This window comes from Gymnoscopelus microlampas (genome assembly GCF_963454915.1).
Source record: "Gymnoscopelus microlampas genome assembly, chromosome: 16".
Lineage (NCBI taxonomy): Eukaryota > Metazoa > Chordata > Actinopteri > Myctophiformes > Myctophidae > Gymnoscopelus > Gymnoscopelus microlampas.
The window spans coordinates 15,391,864-15,410,538 of record NC_139953.1 but is presented as its reverse complement, the minus strand read 5'-3'; the positions used below and the strand labels follow the sequence as shown (position 1 = coordinate 15,410,538).

Sequence of the window (18,675 nt, the reverse complement as noted above, 5' to 3'; positions counted from 1 at the left end):
TTGACAGAGGCCAGTTTGGAATTGCAGCCTCCTGAAGGTGTCTCTTAAGGGCAGTTTTGAAAGTGAGTAGGGTTTTACACTCCTTTACTCCTTTTGGTAGGGCATTCCACTTTTTTTTTTTGTAACTAAAGTATTTATTCACTTTTCAACAAATAAACATGACATAACATAACAGACAAAGACCAACAACACAACAGTACAAATAAATACAACAACAACAACAACAACAACATAAATACATATAACATAACTAAAGCAGGCAGTCATAACTAAGCTAAGCGGACAACACCCCCCTACACCCCTTTATTATCAATTGTGATTATACATCAACTGTGATCTGTTTCAACACATGATCAATGATCAATGCAGCAAACCCTTTATGTACAAAAAGAAGAAATCCCATACTAGATGGAACTTCCCTTTTACATGAGAGACAGCAGGATCCCAAAGTGGCAGGCAGTGGCTGGCAGTGGCGGAGGCGCGGCGGGCACCACTGCCGTTTTGGGATTTCGCCCCTCCTGTTTTACATTGTTTTTTCTGGCAATCAGATACTCATAAGATGCAGTCTCAGTCATAAGTTGGGTCCAATCTGCCAGCCCTGGTGCACATGAGCTCTTCCAATTTCTTAATATCAGCCTAGCTGCAGTAATGAGCCCTGCAGTTATCAGTGCATGTTGACCTTTGCTGACTCCTTGTGGCAAGAGTGTGCTATCTCCAAGAAGACAGAACATTGGAGATTCGGGCAATGTTTGTCCCAACCAATCACCCATTTTCCTCAGAACTTCTTTCCAAAAAGGTATTACCACAGGGCATTCCCAGAAGGCGTGTAAAAATGTTCCAGTTTCTCCTTTACACTTCCAACACCTTTTGTCACCAAACCCATCCTAAAAAGCTTCACAGGAGTATAGTAAAATCTATGTATGATCTTGTACTGGGTAAATTTGCTTCGAATATCCCTAGTGGCCCATCCAACCTTGGAAACTATATTCAGCCATTTCTCTTTGCTTATTTCACATTCTAGATCTCTCTGTCATATTAATCTAAGATTCTCAGTCTTAGCACTTTGTAATTCATTATATTTTTGTAAAATAGTGAAGCGCTATGCATTATTTTGGGTAAATAAAAAACGTTTTGTATCATGTTAGATTCCCCTATACTCCTGCTAAGCCTGAACACACTTCCCACACTACTCCTTAATTGGAGATATTTCCAGAATTCACCCCTCCCCACATGAAATTGATCCACTAGCTCCTGATATGATTTAAAAGTTGCATCCTTATATAAATCATCTATCACACACATACCCTTTCTCTGCCAAGTATCCCAACAATATGAATGTTTACCTATCACGATACGTGGATTGTCCCATATAGAAGAGTAGCCCTGTTTGTATTGAGATTTCCCCATCAACCTATGCACCTCCGACCAAACCCATTGAGATTCAAGATGGGGTTCTTTCCCCCCTGTACCATTTTAATCTGATAGAGAACCTGTATGGGCTTGAAAGGAGCTACCACAGACATTTCTATTTCAACCCAATCCGGGTGGGAATCATCTTCAGCCCAATGCCTCACTAACTTAGCCAATTCAAAAGATAGGTTATACATTTCTCCATTTGGCAGGGCCAAGCCCCCACTTTCCCTAGGAGTACACAACTTTTTAATGTTAATCCTTGGCTTTTTCCCATTCCACAAATAGTCTTTCACTATTTGATTATATTGTTTGTATATCCCACTAGGAATAGTTAGTGGCAACATCATTGATATATAGTTAAATTGTGGCGCTATCACCATCTTTATCATATTGATTTTGCCCCATAGAGCGTGCCAACGCGTCGTCACCACGGGGGGGCGTTGGCATTGGGCAATGTTAATTCAACCTGGTTTTTACCCCTCAAAGATGTCCGCCGCTACCAAAAGACACTTGTTGACGCCCCTTTCAGGAATTTTGGCACGCTCTATAGAGTGAGATTAATTATTTTCCATCTTTCCAGCCATTCCACATTTTTGTTGTATAGCATGAGAACGAGTTCATTCCCTTTGTTGTGCCAAATCTGGGTTGAACATGATCCGTGGAGCTGCCGCTGGTGTTGTGATCGTGGACTTCATTTAAGTATTTTGACATAGCCTGGTTCCAGCCCATAGACCCCGCCCACTCTCTGAGTGAGCTCCTCTTGGTCTGGCATTATAATGTCAGCCTATGGCTTTTCGCGATCGAAGACTGCAGCCAATGTCAGACTGAAGCTCCACGCAGCTTCTGTCTGATAATCAGGCTAATTTTGACAGGTACTGGGGTATCCCAATAGCTGTACTAGCGACTAGTGGAAAAGAACCAGTGGGACTTGAATAATCTAACCCTTTAATTTGTTTCAACAACTTGATCGATTATAGTGGACCTCGCCCAGGACTCATGTAGAGTGAGTCCTGGTCCACTGTAATCTTTTCCATTATGCCCTGGCTGTGGACAAGGAGGACAAATTATTTGATACGGTCAAGGTCAAGCCCTATCTTTCTCCCAGTGACCTTGAGAGGGTGATCCACACCTTTATCTCAACTAGGCTTGGTTATTGTATAATGTCGGCATAGACCAGTCTGTGCTCAGGTGTTTGCAGCAGAACGCCACTGCCCGCCTCCTCACTGGTAAAAAGAAGAGGGATCACATTACTCCTGTTCTGGCCTCCCTTCATTGGCTTCTGGTCCGCTTTAGAATTGATTTTAAGCTTTTAATGTTTGTTTTTAAAGTCAGAAATGGGCTTTCCTTGCAGACCTTCTTCAGACCAGCTGCTGCTGGTTGTGCCCACGACCAGGTTAAAGACCAGAGGAAATCGAGCCTTTTCTGCGGCTACCCTGAGGCTCTGGAATAGCCTGACGCTTAACATTAGAGCATCCCAGTCCATAGACACTTTCAAATCATTACCGAAGACTTTTTTTTTCTGGCCTTTGAGCACAGCTGAAACTGGCACCCCAGGTCCATAGACCCCACCACACTGTTTTCTGCTGTGTGTATTTTAACTTGTATTTAATTTGCTGTATGTAGGCCTATGTGTTGTATATTTTTAGCTGTGTTACTGTCGTTCTCTGTGTTGTATATCACTTTGGTTGGCTTCGGTCATTTTAAATGTGCTTTATAAATACAATTTTAGCTAAGTTGAGTTTCAACTAAAATTAAAAGTTTTGAGAACCATGTGAGCATACTACCAGATCATGGTCTACTCTGGGTGGGGAAAGAATAGGGTATGGTAGCCATGAACTGGGCCTGGAAACTGAATGAATGTTGCTCCAGACAGTCTCAAGGTCATTTATCGTTTTTTATAGGCCTATTCACCTGTCTATTTCTCTTAAAAAGTGCTTATTCAATATAAGGCTGAAAATCACCACCCCAGAATGAAATGATATGGGTAAATTATACATTTCCTGGGTCGTGTCAGTAGGCCTATTCCAGTTTTTGTGTTTGATGACACAGGACTAAAAGAAAATATATGGTTTAGGCGGAAATTGGAAAAATGTGTGTTATTAAATGTTTGAACAGCTCCAGTAGCCTACTTTTCATACATATTCACAAAATGGCTTAAATGAAAGCTCAAACGTGCAAATTGACGTGAGATGATCAAAGCATTACCATTTATACAATGTCCAATGCATTATCTTATACATTATTCTCTAGTTCCCCAGGTGATGTTTTTTTTTTTTTACCGTCAGAGTGTAGACCTTTCACACGGAGGGTTGTAGGTTCGAACCCTACTCGGGGTTGACGACAGCAAGGGCATGCGGTCGCAACGGGTTCATAATGCCAAATCAAAAGGGTTCAGCTCTGCGGGAGGCGCGTCTGAAGCCTGTCCTGGGCGCGTGATTATGGATCCCGCCTACACTCCAGGATATAGACCCGCCTGGAGTGTCACCCTCGAGACATAAAAACAGATGAAGATGACGATGATGATGGTCAGAGTCAGACACAAATCCAGCACTAAAGAATGACACAATTATTATTAATGTTTTCATCATATGGGGTGCCAACTTCACGGAGGTTGATAACCTGGCAATTTATTTTATTAACGTCTCTCTTGTCTGTCTGAGTGACTCCGACACAAATTGCATACATTTCTAAGTAGCCTACATCATATTTTGCCTAATTTAACTGAAATATATTTAAGTTAAATCAGTGCTTTTACACTTTAAAGTATGGCAAATTCAGTTGGGCTTGTGAAAAGTACACTTTAACCAACTATTTTATGCTATATGTATATGGCTTCCTGGTTTGCTTGAGAGTAATAATAGATGATTGAATTTTAATATGGGTATTGAGGTGTATTGGTAATTAGATAATGTCCCAGAAAAAATACGTTCTTTATCAGGCCCCAGCGAGGATCGAACTTGCGCCCCCTGGTTTATAAGATCAGTGCTCTAACTACTGAGCTATGGAGCCAATGTTGCGCCGTTTTGAGATTGCATTCTTATTTATACTACAATAAGTAGAACCGAAAGTTCATATCAGGTTACCAGACTTAAAATGCTGAATGCGTAGGTGGCAGGCGGTCAAATCAGGCCAAAAAGCCACGCCTTGCTCCTTGTTGTGTCGTTTAAATTGCCCAGCTCTACTTTATTTTGTAGTGATTTCAGAGTAATCGTAGGTTGACAGACATGGGTTTTTTCCATCTCATTTTGTCCTTTTGCGGTTATGCACTTTTGTTCCTGTCTGTTGTTATTTTAGTGGCATTTATCGGGTTTTGTGTTCTTCTCAAATACAGTCATTGGAAGTATGATCACATTCCAGGACCACCAAGAGACAGGTAATGTTAAGTATAGGAACATTTTCTCTGGTTTGTTCTCACTTCTCGCTCTAGCCTATAATGATTAATCTACATTAATTGTTTACATTTCTTCCAACAGTTTTTTCCTCGGACATATGCCATCATTAATTAGGGCGACGCAAAAAGGAAATATGCACGACAAATTATTGGAATGGTGAGAATATATATATATATATATATATTTTAATATATAGATGTCTTAATGAAAACGTCCAGTTTTCATTTGCATTATCTGTGTTACTGTCGTTCTCTGTGTTGTATATCACTTTGGTTTGCTTCGGTCATTTTAAATGTGCTTTATAAATTCAATTTTAGTCAAGTTGAGTTACATTTTATACCCTCTCAGAGTTATGGAGGTCCCTAAAATTAAAAGTTTTTAGAACCATGTGACTGGTAAACCCTCCCTCCGGAAATCTCATTTCCATTTGATTTCATTGCCAACTCTCACATGTACATAAACGTTCAGATTTCAAATATAAAGTGCTTACCCCTGAGACACGGATGTTACAAGGCGATCCGGACCGCGATAAGTACCCGTATCTCCCGTATTGTTCAATAAAAGGCATTTTAATCCCATCGCCGGCCATTTCCCCCCCTTTTTTGTAATGTATCAGAGTGCAATACACCTCCCAACCATTAGTGTCGCATGGTTGAAAATATCGGAGAAGATTTGGAGAAAATGGCTGGCGATCGGATTAAAATGCTTTTTATTGAACAATACGGGAGATACGGGTACTTATCGCGGTCGGGGTCGCCTTGTAACATCCGTGGCTCGGGGGTAAGCACTTTATATTTGAAATTTGAACGTTTATGTACATGTGAGAGTTGGAAATGTAAAAAAAATCGAACACCGCTATAAACCAGGGGTACTCGGCAGTCGGCACCATGACGCTTTGTCATGTGAACCATGGCTATGGAGGTCCCTAAAATTAAACGTTTTGAGAACCATGTGAGCATACAACCATGGTCTACTCTGAGTGGGGAAAGAATAGGGTATGGTAGCCATGAATGTAGCCTGGTAAACCCTCCCTCCGGAAATCTCATTTCAATCCTTTCTGAAATCGAATTGAAATGAGATTTCCGGAGGGAGGGTTTACCAGGCTAGCCATGAATGGGGCTTGGAAGCTGAATGAATGTTGCTCCAGACAGTGCCAAGGTTATCGTTTTTTATAGGCGTATTCTTTTCATTTGCATTATATTAATATTTCCCAAATGTACCATTTTTAATATAAAGGTTTGCTCAAACTTGATTTGTAATTGGGGGGGGGGATAATAATACTGAAGATTAATTCTTATTAAATGGAGGATTTATATGACATCAAACATACATGTGTGTGGTGAGGATGTCATCCCCTGGAATGGATTTGCAGAAATTGCAAAAATGGGGGTCATTAATCACAGAATTTCATAAATCACCAATTCTGGTGGAATGTAAAATAAAAAAATGGATCACTATGCTGCTCTCTCCAGGTCTCAGATCTATGGACCTGTGTACAGGATCAACAATTTGCATAAGGTTATGCTGGGTGTGAGCTGTCCAGAGGCTACCAAGGTAAATAACACCTGGGCTTGGATTGCACATGACCATAATTAACCACTTAAACCCCAGCATCCTTATTGTGGGGAAGGCTTTCACAGAAAATATATACTATTTTCAGCGAAAGCTTTCCCCACAATAACAGAAAACAGAAAACATGCTAGTACAGAGCCCTGAGGGACTCCGGTCACCCATATAGGGTTTAAGTGGTTAAATTACTGTTCGAATGAGGGACCTGCTTACAGAGGAATCTGCCAGAACTAATCTTGGCAGATTAGGTCTGGCCCCTCTTAGTTGAGATTGGATTTCTCTCCCTCCGAAGTTGTGAGGGACCAATCAGGGCCCAGTATGCAAATATGGGTCAGGTCAGGCATTTTTTTTTATCCGCCCCTTGGAAATGCACATTCCATACAGAGATTCCAGACTAATATCTACGCAGTGATATTAGTCTGGCCATGCCAGGCTAGGACCTGCTGACACATGAAAAGCAAACACCAATGTTTTAGTTAGTGTTCACTTTACTGCTCACACTTTTGTTTAATTACATGGTTAACATTCATCATAACAATGTGTCAAAAAACAAATTAACTTTGGATTCTGCCTCTTGTATTGATCTTTGTTGCAGGAAATCCTCATGTCCCCAAAGTACCTCAAAGATAAGCTGTTCTACCAGCGGGTTTCCAGTATGTTTGGGCTGAGGTACAGTAATTCACTAATTCACTAGTCCAGGAACTCTTAAAGGTACTCCGGTTAGGACAGCCTTGTTGAAGTATTACAAATACCATGTGTTCACAATATGAAGAGCAGTGCTGGAACTATCAAATATAATAACAAATACATTTCCTTAGTTTGTCTTTTAATCATGTAAGGAAAGCAAATGGCCAAATCTTCTTTTCAGTGCTTCTCTAATTTATGCTCCGTCATACGACGCAGTATGAATCAGGCTTGAACCGTGATCCTTGTCACTAGTGGTACGTAGAGTGAGTCCTGGGCGAGGTCCACTGTAAATATTTTCCATTATGTCCTGGCTGTGGGCGAGGAGGGCAATATTGTTTTGATAGCGGAAGTTTAAACAACAATGTAAAAATGATTGAAACATCTCATATATAGAAGTTTGGACCTATCCTTTATTTACCCAGGTAAGTAGCTAAGCTAGGGTGCTTATTTTCATCCATGCCCTGCACGCACGCACACCATAGGTTCAGCAGGCAGGTTTGTAGTCACCTTAATATAAGGCTAAATTGTGTGGGCGTGGGCGATAAGAGTCATTTCCCTATCCAGAGTCTGACTATTATATCTCTCCACAAGGTTCCTTGGCAGTGGCCTGCTCACAGAACATGACCATGACAAATGGTACAAACAGCGACGCATGATGGACCCTGCCTTCAGCAGCCTGTAAGACATCTCTGCAATTCACTTAGTTCAGGATACCTATGGGAGCTGTTAACACCACAGGGAACAAGAGTGGTGAAAGACTCGCACAACCACAAAAAGTTTAAGGATGACTCCTTAGACAGAGACTAGACAAATACACTTATTTCTTTATTATTTTACTATATTTACTATTTATTATTTTTCACGCACAAAAGTGCTCAAGGACATTAACATTTATGATGGTGTGCAACTTGCACAGTAATGCTTGACTGTAGTAATAGTAATAATAGAACACTTTATTTGTATAGCACTTCTCAAAAGCAGAATTACAAAGTTCTTCACACAATAAATACAATACACATGTAGACAACTGCATAGGAAACAAAAACAGGGTAAACTAAAATAGGAAGATTAAACATTAACATTAAAACTTTGTATATATGTATTTTAAGAAGAGATTTAAAACAAGGCACCTCTTCAGTGAGCCCGGTTTCCTCTAGCAGGGCATTCCAAAGTGAAGGTGAAGCCCCAAAAAAAAGTGTGTGGTGTGGTGGCATGGTATGCAAACTTATGCAAACTTCCAACACCTATACACCTCACAGTGTTTACAATACACATTGAGGAAAACAAAAACAACGTATAAATAAAAGCAAATAATAAAGAAAAAAGAGAAATAAACAAATTAATGATTATAATATAAATGAAATAAAGTATGACGATTACAGCATTCCTCATTTACCAGAATTCCAACATAATCTATCAATAAACGTCTATCTATTTAGATTCTAGAATGTATGCCTTGTGAATGTTATTCACACGATCCTAGTTTATTGCCTAATGCTATTCATGAGCCGGAAACAGCATCAAACAACACAACATACTGTATAAGAATGTGTGCTGAGCTATTGTTCCTTTTTAGCCGCGAGCTGAAAGCGCTGCGGCTCTACAGACAGCCTCAGACATCGTCACTCGCGACACGACATGTTTTCGACATGTTTTCGGGACACCTATTTGTCTATTGGCTGTCCTGGCTGTCCTTCACTACTTTACAGCCAATGGGGAGACACTACTTTAAAGCCCATGGACGGCCCATGGACGGCCAATAGACGGCCGTCATTCACAGCACCCGCCTCCCCTCGCAGCCCCCCCCCCCCCCGTCTCCATCTGTCCCTCTCCCAAGTCCCTCTCTCTCTCTCTCTCTCTCTCTCACACACACACACACACACACACACACACACACACGCGCGCGCGCATGCTCTCTTTCTCTCTCTCTCTCTCTCTCTCTCTCTCTCACACACACACACCAGCTCCAGCGAAAAGTTTGTGGTTGCTTTGTTGATGTGTTAGCAACATGCTATGCTAACCGTAATAGTGAGAGGACAGAGTGAGAGACTGAGAGTCATAAAGTCATTAAGTCATAAAAAGTCGGCCAGCGGAGAATCTTCTAATCATCTGTGACTTACAACAGCCGCAGGGCTTCAGTGTTGATTTAACTCTGAGGAGCAGTGGAAGTACTCAAATGTTTTACTTGAGTAAAAGTATTAATACTGCAATGTAGAAGTACTCTGTTACAAGTAAAAGTCCGCAATTCAAAATTTACATGAGTAAAAGTACAAAAGTGTTGGTATCCAAATGTATTTAAAGTACCAAAAGTAAAAGTACACAAATGTTTGAACATAGCAGATCTACAAGCTCACAACGTGTCGCGATGCGACACTTTGTGAGCTTGTAGATCAGCTATTTTCAAATAGCCTTGGTATAAAATAGGGCTAAAGTGGTTAATGTATGTTTTATAATGTAATAATTTATATCTGCAAAGTAACTAGTAACTCAAGTTTTCAAATAATTGTAGTGGAGCAAAAGTACAATATTTGCCTCTGAGATGTAGTGGAGTAGAAGTACAAGTACTGAAAACTGGAAATACCACAGTAAAGTGAAAAATACCTCAAAATTGTACTTAAATACAGTACTTGAGTACATGTAGTTACTTTACACCACTGATGACATGCCTGTCTAAGACAAGTCCCAGAGTATTCCTAAAACTGTATATATCTGTAGGCTATTTAGTTATTATTGTCCATTTTATTTTCTTGCTTAATATTTTCTTTTCTTCATTATATCAATTATATGTAGAACCATCTGTGGTACAAGTTCCAACAACATTTCGCTGCTTGTATCTTTATGAGTCAGTAACAAATAAAGCTTCTTGAATTCTGCACAATCCTAATGTTGTAATTCACTGCAGAAGGACTTGTTTTGTACCACAATAGGTAGCCTAGTCCTATACCGGTTACTTATTTTTATTTTAATGTTAAGACATTTATGCTTGAATGACAGTGATTAGGCCATAACATGTTACAGCACTATACAAAAACAAGACATGACAAAGTCATAATATAGCTGCAAAATGTCATATTGAGGTATGCCATTTTTTGGCAGAGTTCTTCTACATTGCAGTATTGATACTTTAACTTGAGTAGTTGGGGGGGGATACACACACAATACAGCTGCTAATAATATGAATGTCAAATCATATTCAAAAGGACATATATTTTTTTTTTAAAGTTTTTTTTTATTTTTTATGTTTTTTCAAAAAGTTTTTTTTTTTCATTATTTTTTAAATTTCAATTTCTCAACGGCAGATTGGGGGAAAAAAAGCCTGCCGCTCGCGGCTAAATTATGACTTTAGTCATTTCTTGTTTCCCTTCTAGATACCTTAGAGGCTTGACAGGGGCCTTCAATGACACCTCAGAGAAGTTCATGGATAAACTTGAAGAGGTTGCTGATGGGAAAACAGATGTCAACCTGCTCCACCTAATCAACGATGTTACACTTGATGTTATTACCAAGGTACAGTGCCCTTAGTGGTCCTGATATATCCTGTTTCCCAGCATCTATCAGTTTTAATACATGCATTAAAACAGTGAACATCATTAGATCACCTACATGTCATATATGCATTTGTAGACTTACTGTAGCAGGCTATGCTTTTCTTCAGTTTACCAACTTAAAGCACCATTTTTCGATACACACTCCCAGAGTATGCATGGAATTGCAACAACAAGACTGTTTCAATTCGGCCGCGCTACCTCCTGAGACACTGCCGCCCAATATTTATTTTCTAAAATAGCAGAAACAGCACACCTGTAAGCTGTCAATTTCACATAGATTTGCTTGACTGGTAGGGCAGTAGATTTAAACTGGAAACAATTATTGTTTTCTGGTTTAAATTTGCCGCTTCGCCAATCAAGCAAAGCTATGAGAAACTGAGCTGGGACTACAGTTAGCGTACGCACAGAGCCTACTGGTCATTACGTCATTGTTGAACGGATACAGATTGTTGTAATGGCCATTCACACAAATACAGTAAGAAGTCCTCTTGGCTTGAGAATCCGCCATAGTGGGAAGAATGGATGTATGGAAGTGTTTGTTGTGTTGGTTTGTTACCAGAAGGTTTCCGGTTGGATTCCCCGGACTGGCAGGTAAAATGTCGGTGGGGAAGTGATTGGCCACCACTAACCCACTTCAACACCGCTGAAGTGCCCTTGAGCAAGGCACTGAACCTTCAACTGCTCCAGTGGAGCTGCTCAATAGCTAACAATAGGCTATAAGACTGTGGGTGTATGGGTCAGCTCCCAGCTTTAATGTGTGCAGGGCGTGGCTGAAAATAAGCACCCTAGCTTAGCTACCTCCCTGGGTAAATAATAAAAAAAGGGTGTGACAAGATTTTAAAGAGCGAGGGATGTGCTTATCAAAAGATCTGTCTTTATAAGTATAAATTCCTTTATATACAGTATGTTTGCCCTCTATTGTTTTAGGTTGTGTTTGGGGTGGATTTAGACCTGCTGAGGAAAGCTGAGTCACCATTTCCCAAATACATTGAGATCTGCCTGAAGGGGTTGGTTATACATATCCGAGACATATTCTTTAAGGTATGCATTCATGGCACATTTACCTGAGATTGATATTGCAAAGATAATCATGTATCAGTGTACCTTATTCATGAGTTTGTGCCCTAAAACTCTGGCCTTTCCAGTACAAGCCAAAGAACTGGGCATTTGTCAAAGAGGCGAGGCAGGCATGCCAGTTTCTGCGGACCACAGGAGCAAAGTGGATTAACGACAGAAAGGTCGCCATGCACAATGGTGAAGATGTGCCCAAGGACGTCCTCACACAGATCATTAAAACTGCTGGCAAAGGTAGCACTTCTTTAATCATTTACAATAAATATTAAAGCTGGGAAATATATCAATATTGTGATATGCAGTTGCTATTGCCTGGATTTGCATATCTTATTTTGTTATTGTCGGTATAATTCAATGCTAAATGAATATAGGTTAACCCAGCAACCCTATGTAAATTACACCACTGCTGAAAAACGTCCCAGCCCAACAGTAACGTAACTAATAATTGGGCCGCGCGACCCGGAAATTACCGTAATAATCCTAAAACGGGAGCAAAAAAAAAAAAAAAAAAGGTTTTTTGTTTTGTTTGTTTTTTGGCCCACCGGCCGTTTGGCAGCTCGTAAATGATGCGGCCGTTCTGGAATTTTCCCGAATTTCCCAGTGGCCAGCACGTCCCTGTTCTACCACCAACGAGTTTATTGTTACAGACAGCCTTTTATACTCAGCTGGGGGCCATTAGTTTGGACTCCATGTCAAGGGGTAGATTACAAATAATACAAATACATTAATACATATAACATTAACTCTCATAAAATATATTAAAACTCCATGAACTACAGTGTAGTTAGAATCATTAATGGTGTAGTTACTACACCATTAATGATTCTACTACAACATTACACAACAACAATATCCCCTCTGCATCCCCTCACAACCCCCCTCTGCCATTCAGTCTTGGTCCAGCCCAATTACACTGGCAACAGAACGGCACAACTTGAACAGGTACATGTCAAGCTTTAATAAAGTGCAAATACCCAAAGTGCCAATATGCTGTGCAAATATTGTTCAATTAATAAGGGTCAATCTACTGTATATGTGCAAACAGATACCTCTCTGTTACACAGCTATAACAGAAAGCATGTTTGGGCAGAGGATAAACTCTGCTTTGACCTTCATGCAATACATCTTGTCAACCAGTAGTGGTCCTAACCAAACACAGGATCTACATTTCTCAATAGAAAAGCAGGGAGACCACCTCATATAGATTGGTCAAAATACAATTTTATTCACTAAAAACGTTATGGATTGCAGATTTAACTCATTTTATTTTCTATTACAGAGGAAAGCATGGATAAAGAGGATGAAGAAGTGATGGTGGACAACTTCATGACATTCTTCATTGCGGGTGAGTCTCTATTATATTGCTTTATGCCTTGTGAGCTTAATTGTAGCGTGCTGTTTTTTCTATTTTTGAAAACAATATATTGGGCAGAAGTGTCTCAAGGGGTAGTGCGGCCGTCTAGGAATATCATTGAGCACGACACTGAACCCCTAACCGTTCCCAAAGAGCAGGCAGGTGCCCTTTGTGGCCGACTCTGTGGCCGGTTTGTGAATGTGTTTTACATCGTAAAGTGCTTTGGGTTCTATAGTAGTTGACTAGAAATGAGCTACAGCTTACCATTTGAAATCTTTCGGCAATTTTCCCCTATAATGCCACCCCCAAAATAGGGACACCGGGTAGCCAGTGTTTGTCTTATGCTATCGGTTATAGTGTTAATATTATCTTTTTTTAGGACAGGAAACAACTGCTAATCAACTTGGCTTTTGCATCATGGAGCTAGGAAGACAACCTGACATACTAGAGAAGTAAGGCATGATAATTTCTATCCACTAAACTCTAGTGACTAGACTAGAGGGTGCTTGTGATCACTTGCTCAACTGTGACACTATTATAACATGTCTACTGTGTCACGAGCATAACTAAGATATAGACATAAGCAGATACGAGTGCCGCGCTATGAGCTTGTATATCTGCTATTTTTGAATAGCCAAAGAAATATAAAGTGACACAGATGCGTTCCAGGTCTTAATTTTCTTGTGGTCCATTTTAGAGTTTAGTTCTCAATATTAAAATTGACTAGATAGAAACAAATGTTAATACAAATGTATACATAGTCGTACAACTCTTTTGCAGATTTTTTTTTCTTTTCAACTGAACAGTGTTGAAAATAGAGTAAGTCATTTTGGTTAAGCGATAGAGTCATGTAACAGAGTATGAATTAGAGTAAGCCATTGTCCCACATGACTTCTTACCTGATTTCTCAGAGCAAAGAAAGAGGTGGATGATGTTATCGGAATGAAGCGGGAGATTACCTACGAGGACCTGGGCAAACTGACCTACGTCTCACAGGTACATATCACAGAGTTACAAATACTCTCTCCATCGTTCCTCTAATAATAGCACCAATTCATTGACTGTTCTATCTATAGCTAAGGCATGGCTTGCTCTTAGGAATTGAAAGAATAATTGCCTCACTTCTCTTCCTTACAACCTCCCCCAGGTACTAAAAGAGACTCTCAGACTGTATCCCACAGCTCCAGTGACATCTCGCGTACTAACCAAAGACTTTGTCATCAATGGAGTACCCATTCCTGGAGGCGTCGTCTGCATTGTGAGTGTCTTAGCTACGAATGCTTGTTCCTGTAAAGCAACATGTCTTCAACTGAAGGTTTAAGGAAGCTAAAATGGGTATCTAGCCAGCTCTTTCTGATAGGTTCCCATACTAGAATACTGGTAGCAATGGTCCTGGGTCCCTGGGCGAAGTACTGACCACATAATAGTGATTTACATTTTATAGAAAAAAAAAAGTTGTCAACTGGATTTCCCTGTTCACAGTTCAGTTCCTATGTGGCCGGGAGACTGGAGCAAAATTTTAAGGACCCAGATATGTTTGATCCGGACAGATTCCACCCAGATGCTCCCAAGTAAGTCACTAACTTAGTCACAAAAATGACAATTTGTACATGGTAATACATTTAACCACTTATGCCCTATTTTATACTTCATCTAACAGGGGTGTTGTGTGCTGAAAATAGCCAATCTACAAACTCTTTGTGATGCAATGCATTATGAGCATATAGATTTTTTCAATTTTGTAACCTTTCTGAACATTTACCTATAATGACCCAAATACGGATAGATAGGTAGAAACCCAGACTATTCATTTTACCTGGACCTTTGTCCAGGTAAAATGAATAGTCTGGGTGATGAAAAACACTCCCCCACTACCATTCAAACCATTCCTGCCTGGCAACGCTCCTTTCTATTTGGCCAGGCACTCCAACAAAGACAATTGCCAATGTTTGCGGGTGAGAAACCAACAGGTGATTGTGTCCTTGTCGCTGCATACTGGTACATGTGGTAAAAAGTTTTTAAAAAGCCATTTCAAGATATATACGTACATAGGATGATGTGCCAAGTAGAAGGTTATATAAGCCTAATGATAATGTAATAAAAAGAAAAAAAAATCTATATAAAATAATAATCTAATAGTTTTTGCTTTTATTAAAACATTTAGTTGTGTTTTATGACTAACAGCACACACTGTAAATTCCTCAGTATTCCTTTAACACTGTGTAAAAATGGACCCTTTATAGGTCAATTACACACCAGGGGTTGAATCAAGAATGATGAGTGGGGTTTTATCCTTCTATACACCCCCATATAACTATGTGTTACTTTAGGTAAAATGCACTGTAAATAATGAGTGTGTCATCTGTTTTTCAAGGCCGTACTACTGCTACTATCCCTTTTCTCTGGGACCACGATCATGTGTGGGAAAGAATTTTTCACAGGTGTGGACGCATACACACACACGCACACACACACACACACACACACACACACACACACACACACACACACACACACACACACACACACACACACACACACACACACACACACACACACACATGCTTGAAATAGAGTTTTGAATTATTGAGTAGTTTTAGGTTTATATGATGGGGGGAAAATGAAGACAAATTTTGTTAGTTTTGCATTGTTCCACCATGTAATTCACACATTTTTTTGTAGTTTTAGTTGTAGTGTTAATTAACTTCAATAACCCTCACTCGTACATCCACACGCATCATTGATCAGCTTGTTGTTGGTGTGTGCTTTCAGATGGAGGCCAAGCTGGTGATGGCAAAACTGCTGCAGAGGTTTGACTTCCCCGTGGTTCCTGGACAGTCCTTTGACATCCTGGACACCGGCACCCTCAAGCTTAGGAATGGAGTAGTCTGCACCATCAATCACAGAAAGGACTAGATCACTGGTTCACACTATGGGGTCTGGGGACCTTCAGGGATCCTTGAGGGGGTTCCAGGTGGTCCCCAGCTAAATGTTTTACAGTTTGTAACCAAATGCACACTTATGGGTCTTTAACTCAGAGAATGTATTAATGGAATAAAATTCTATTTGTACCCTCCCAGAGTCAGTTAAAAACTGAGGATTTTACAGTGTAGATTGGGGTCCCAGATACAAAATGTTAGGGTCTGGGCCTAATGCATATCAAACTGGGGGTTATTGAAATTAGAGGAAATTATATTTTTTTGGTCCAAGAGGGCTCTTGGACCTAAAACACACATACAGTCTGTAACACATACTATACTGTCACACTTTGTATTCACTGTTTGAATGTTTTGCTATTTGCACACTGCACAATTAAGGCTGATTTTAAAAGCTTGATAATCTCTGGATTATACCAAAAAGCCTCATTTATATCATAGTATCGCTTGCCGACAAGGACTGATCTCATCAGTAGCCTAACACAGACTAGTTTATGGGCAGTTAACATTGTATGGGGAAGGCAGTGGCTCAGGGGTGGAGTGTCCGGTAGAGCGACCGGATGGGAACTGCCTGTTCGATCCCGGGTTCCCCCAGACTCAGTGTCGAAGTGTCCTTGAGCAAGACGCTGAACCCCTAATTGCTCCCGATGAGCAGGTTGGTGCCTTGCATGGTTTCCTTCGCCATCGGTGTATGGGTGAATGTAATACACAATCTATGTAAAGCGTGTTGGATAAAACCGCTATATAAATTTACCATTTTGTACAACAATACCATGAACAGTGTAAATGTAGTATAACATGGCTGTCCCATCAGGAACCAAACACTAACACTTGTGATATGAATGCTGATTGACTGGTGGTGACTTTTGTTTCATCATCAGTGCTTCCTTAAAGGCATTGTAGGGAGTTCAGACATAATCAAAGAAAAAAACTGTTGTCAAACACCGCCCCTCCAGCAGTTCTTTTCCCCGACCACCAGGGGGTGACGCAGGGCGGACTTTTTAAATGAGTCATGCCCAAAATAGGTTGCCTTATGCGGATACAATTCGCGGAAATGCCCGACCCTACGGTTCTCTGAATTTATATTTTTAAATAGGCTCTTTCATGATAAATTGACCACATATATGAAGCTAAACAACTAAATTCTATCCAAACGATTTTTTAAAAGTAAATTATGTGCCTCAAAAAAGAAGTTTGAGAGCGTTTTAAAACCGAAAGTAAAAAGTTGATACGGGCACGGACGCGCACGGACACGCACATGCGTGCGTTAATTTACGACCCGGACATAAACAACATGAACATAAACAGAAGGGAAAATACGGATTTCAGACAGAGGACTGTGTTTCAATGAAGGAAAACACCCCAGCATCATTATATAGTGGCTGATAGAGGGGAGAAAATGCAAAAAATATATATATACATATTTTTTAAATTTAGGCTTAATGTTCCCTACAATGCCTTTAAAGGCATTGTAGGGAGTTCAGACATAATCAAAGAAAAAAACTGTTGTCAAACACCGCCCCTCCAGCAGTTCTTTTCCCCGACCACCAGGGGGTGACGCAGGGCGGACTTTTTAAATGAGTCATGCCCAAAATAGGTTGCCTTATGCGGATACAATTCGCGGAAATGCCCGACCCTACGGTTCTCTGAATTTATATTTTTAAATAGGCTCTTTCATGATAAATTGACCACATATATGAAGCTAAACAACTAAATTCTATCCAAACGATTTTTTAAAAGTAAATTATGTGCCTCAAAAAAGAAGTTTGAGAGCGTTTTAAAACCGAAAGTAAAAAGTTGATACGGGCACGGACGCGCACGGACACGCACATGCGTGCGTTAATTTACGACCCGGACATAAACAACATGAACATAAACAGAAGGGAAAATACGGATTTCAGACAGAGGACTGTGTTTCAATGAAGGAAAACACCCCAGCATCATTATATAGTGGCTGATAGAGGGGAGAAAATGCAAAAAATATATATATACATATTTTTTAAATTTAGGCTTAATGTTCCCTACAATGCCTTTAATGCTTATGCATATTAATGTTTTTTTTATATGACAAAATTGGTCTTTAATAGATCCATAACAGCTCATCTTGAATATAACCTGATTTGCAAAGATAAACCTATGGATATTGTATACAACTGCAGGGATTTAATGTTTTTTAAAGTTTTGATTTACATATTAAATGCCAAAATATTATAAAATACATGTTTATCCCCTCTGTGTTTTCAATGAGCACACCTACATATTTTGCATTATAGCTTCTTCATCCGGCTTCTTCCCCATATGTCATGGAAACGTTACAGCTGTTTTCAGTCATTTGAACACCAATATATATATATTTAAGTTATTATTATTGTGATGTTATGAATAATACGGAGGCCATAAGGAGTACGATCATGATACCAATACCATTACGACTACATTTAACAGATACAGGATAGGTGTAGCCTGATTATCAGACTGAAGCTGCGTGGAACTTCAGTCAGTCCACTCAGAGAGTGGGCGGGGTCTATGGTATGGAACCTGGCTAGGATAGGTGGGCATTAGGGACATCTGGGCACCATATTTTTGGGAAGACTGGGCACTAGGATGGTAATGAGCCTTTGATGGTGCCTTTTGGGTATTCAATCTCAGTGCACTGCACTGCACTGGTACACTGCCTGTGTGTGCACCAGTGCACCTAGTGC

At 40.1% G+C, this 18,675-nt stretch overlaps 1 protein-coding gene across 1 annotated transcript; it reads left to right on the top strand.

Moving 5' to 3' along the window:
• Positions 1–4,554: 4,554 nt before the first annotated feature.
• On the top strand, positions 4,555–18,382 carry LOC311063538 (cholesterol 24-hydroxylase-like). The gene is made up of 15 exons (XM_084083020.1): positions 4,555–4,786; positions 4,887–4,961; positions 6,278–6,359; positions 6,970–7,043; positions 7,653–7,739; positions 10,430–10,568; positions 11,537–11,650; positions 11,755–11,917; positions 12,963–13,028; positions 13,417–13,489; positions 13,949–14,033; positions 14,185–14,295; positions 14,520–14,608; positions 15,412–15,478; positions 15,810–18,382. Exons 1-15 carry the CDS (start codon positions 4,638–4,640, stop codon positions 15,951–15,953), a joined length of 1,518 nt encoding a protein of 505 aa, XP_083939146.1. The 5' UTR covers positions 4,555–4,637; the 3' UTR covers positions 15,954–18,382.
• The last annotated feature ends 293 nt before the right edge of the window (positions 18,383–18,675 follow it).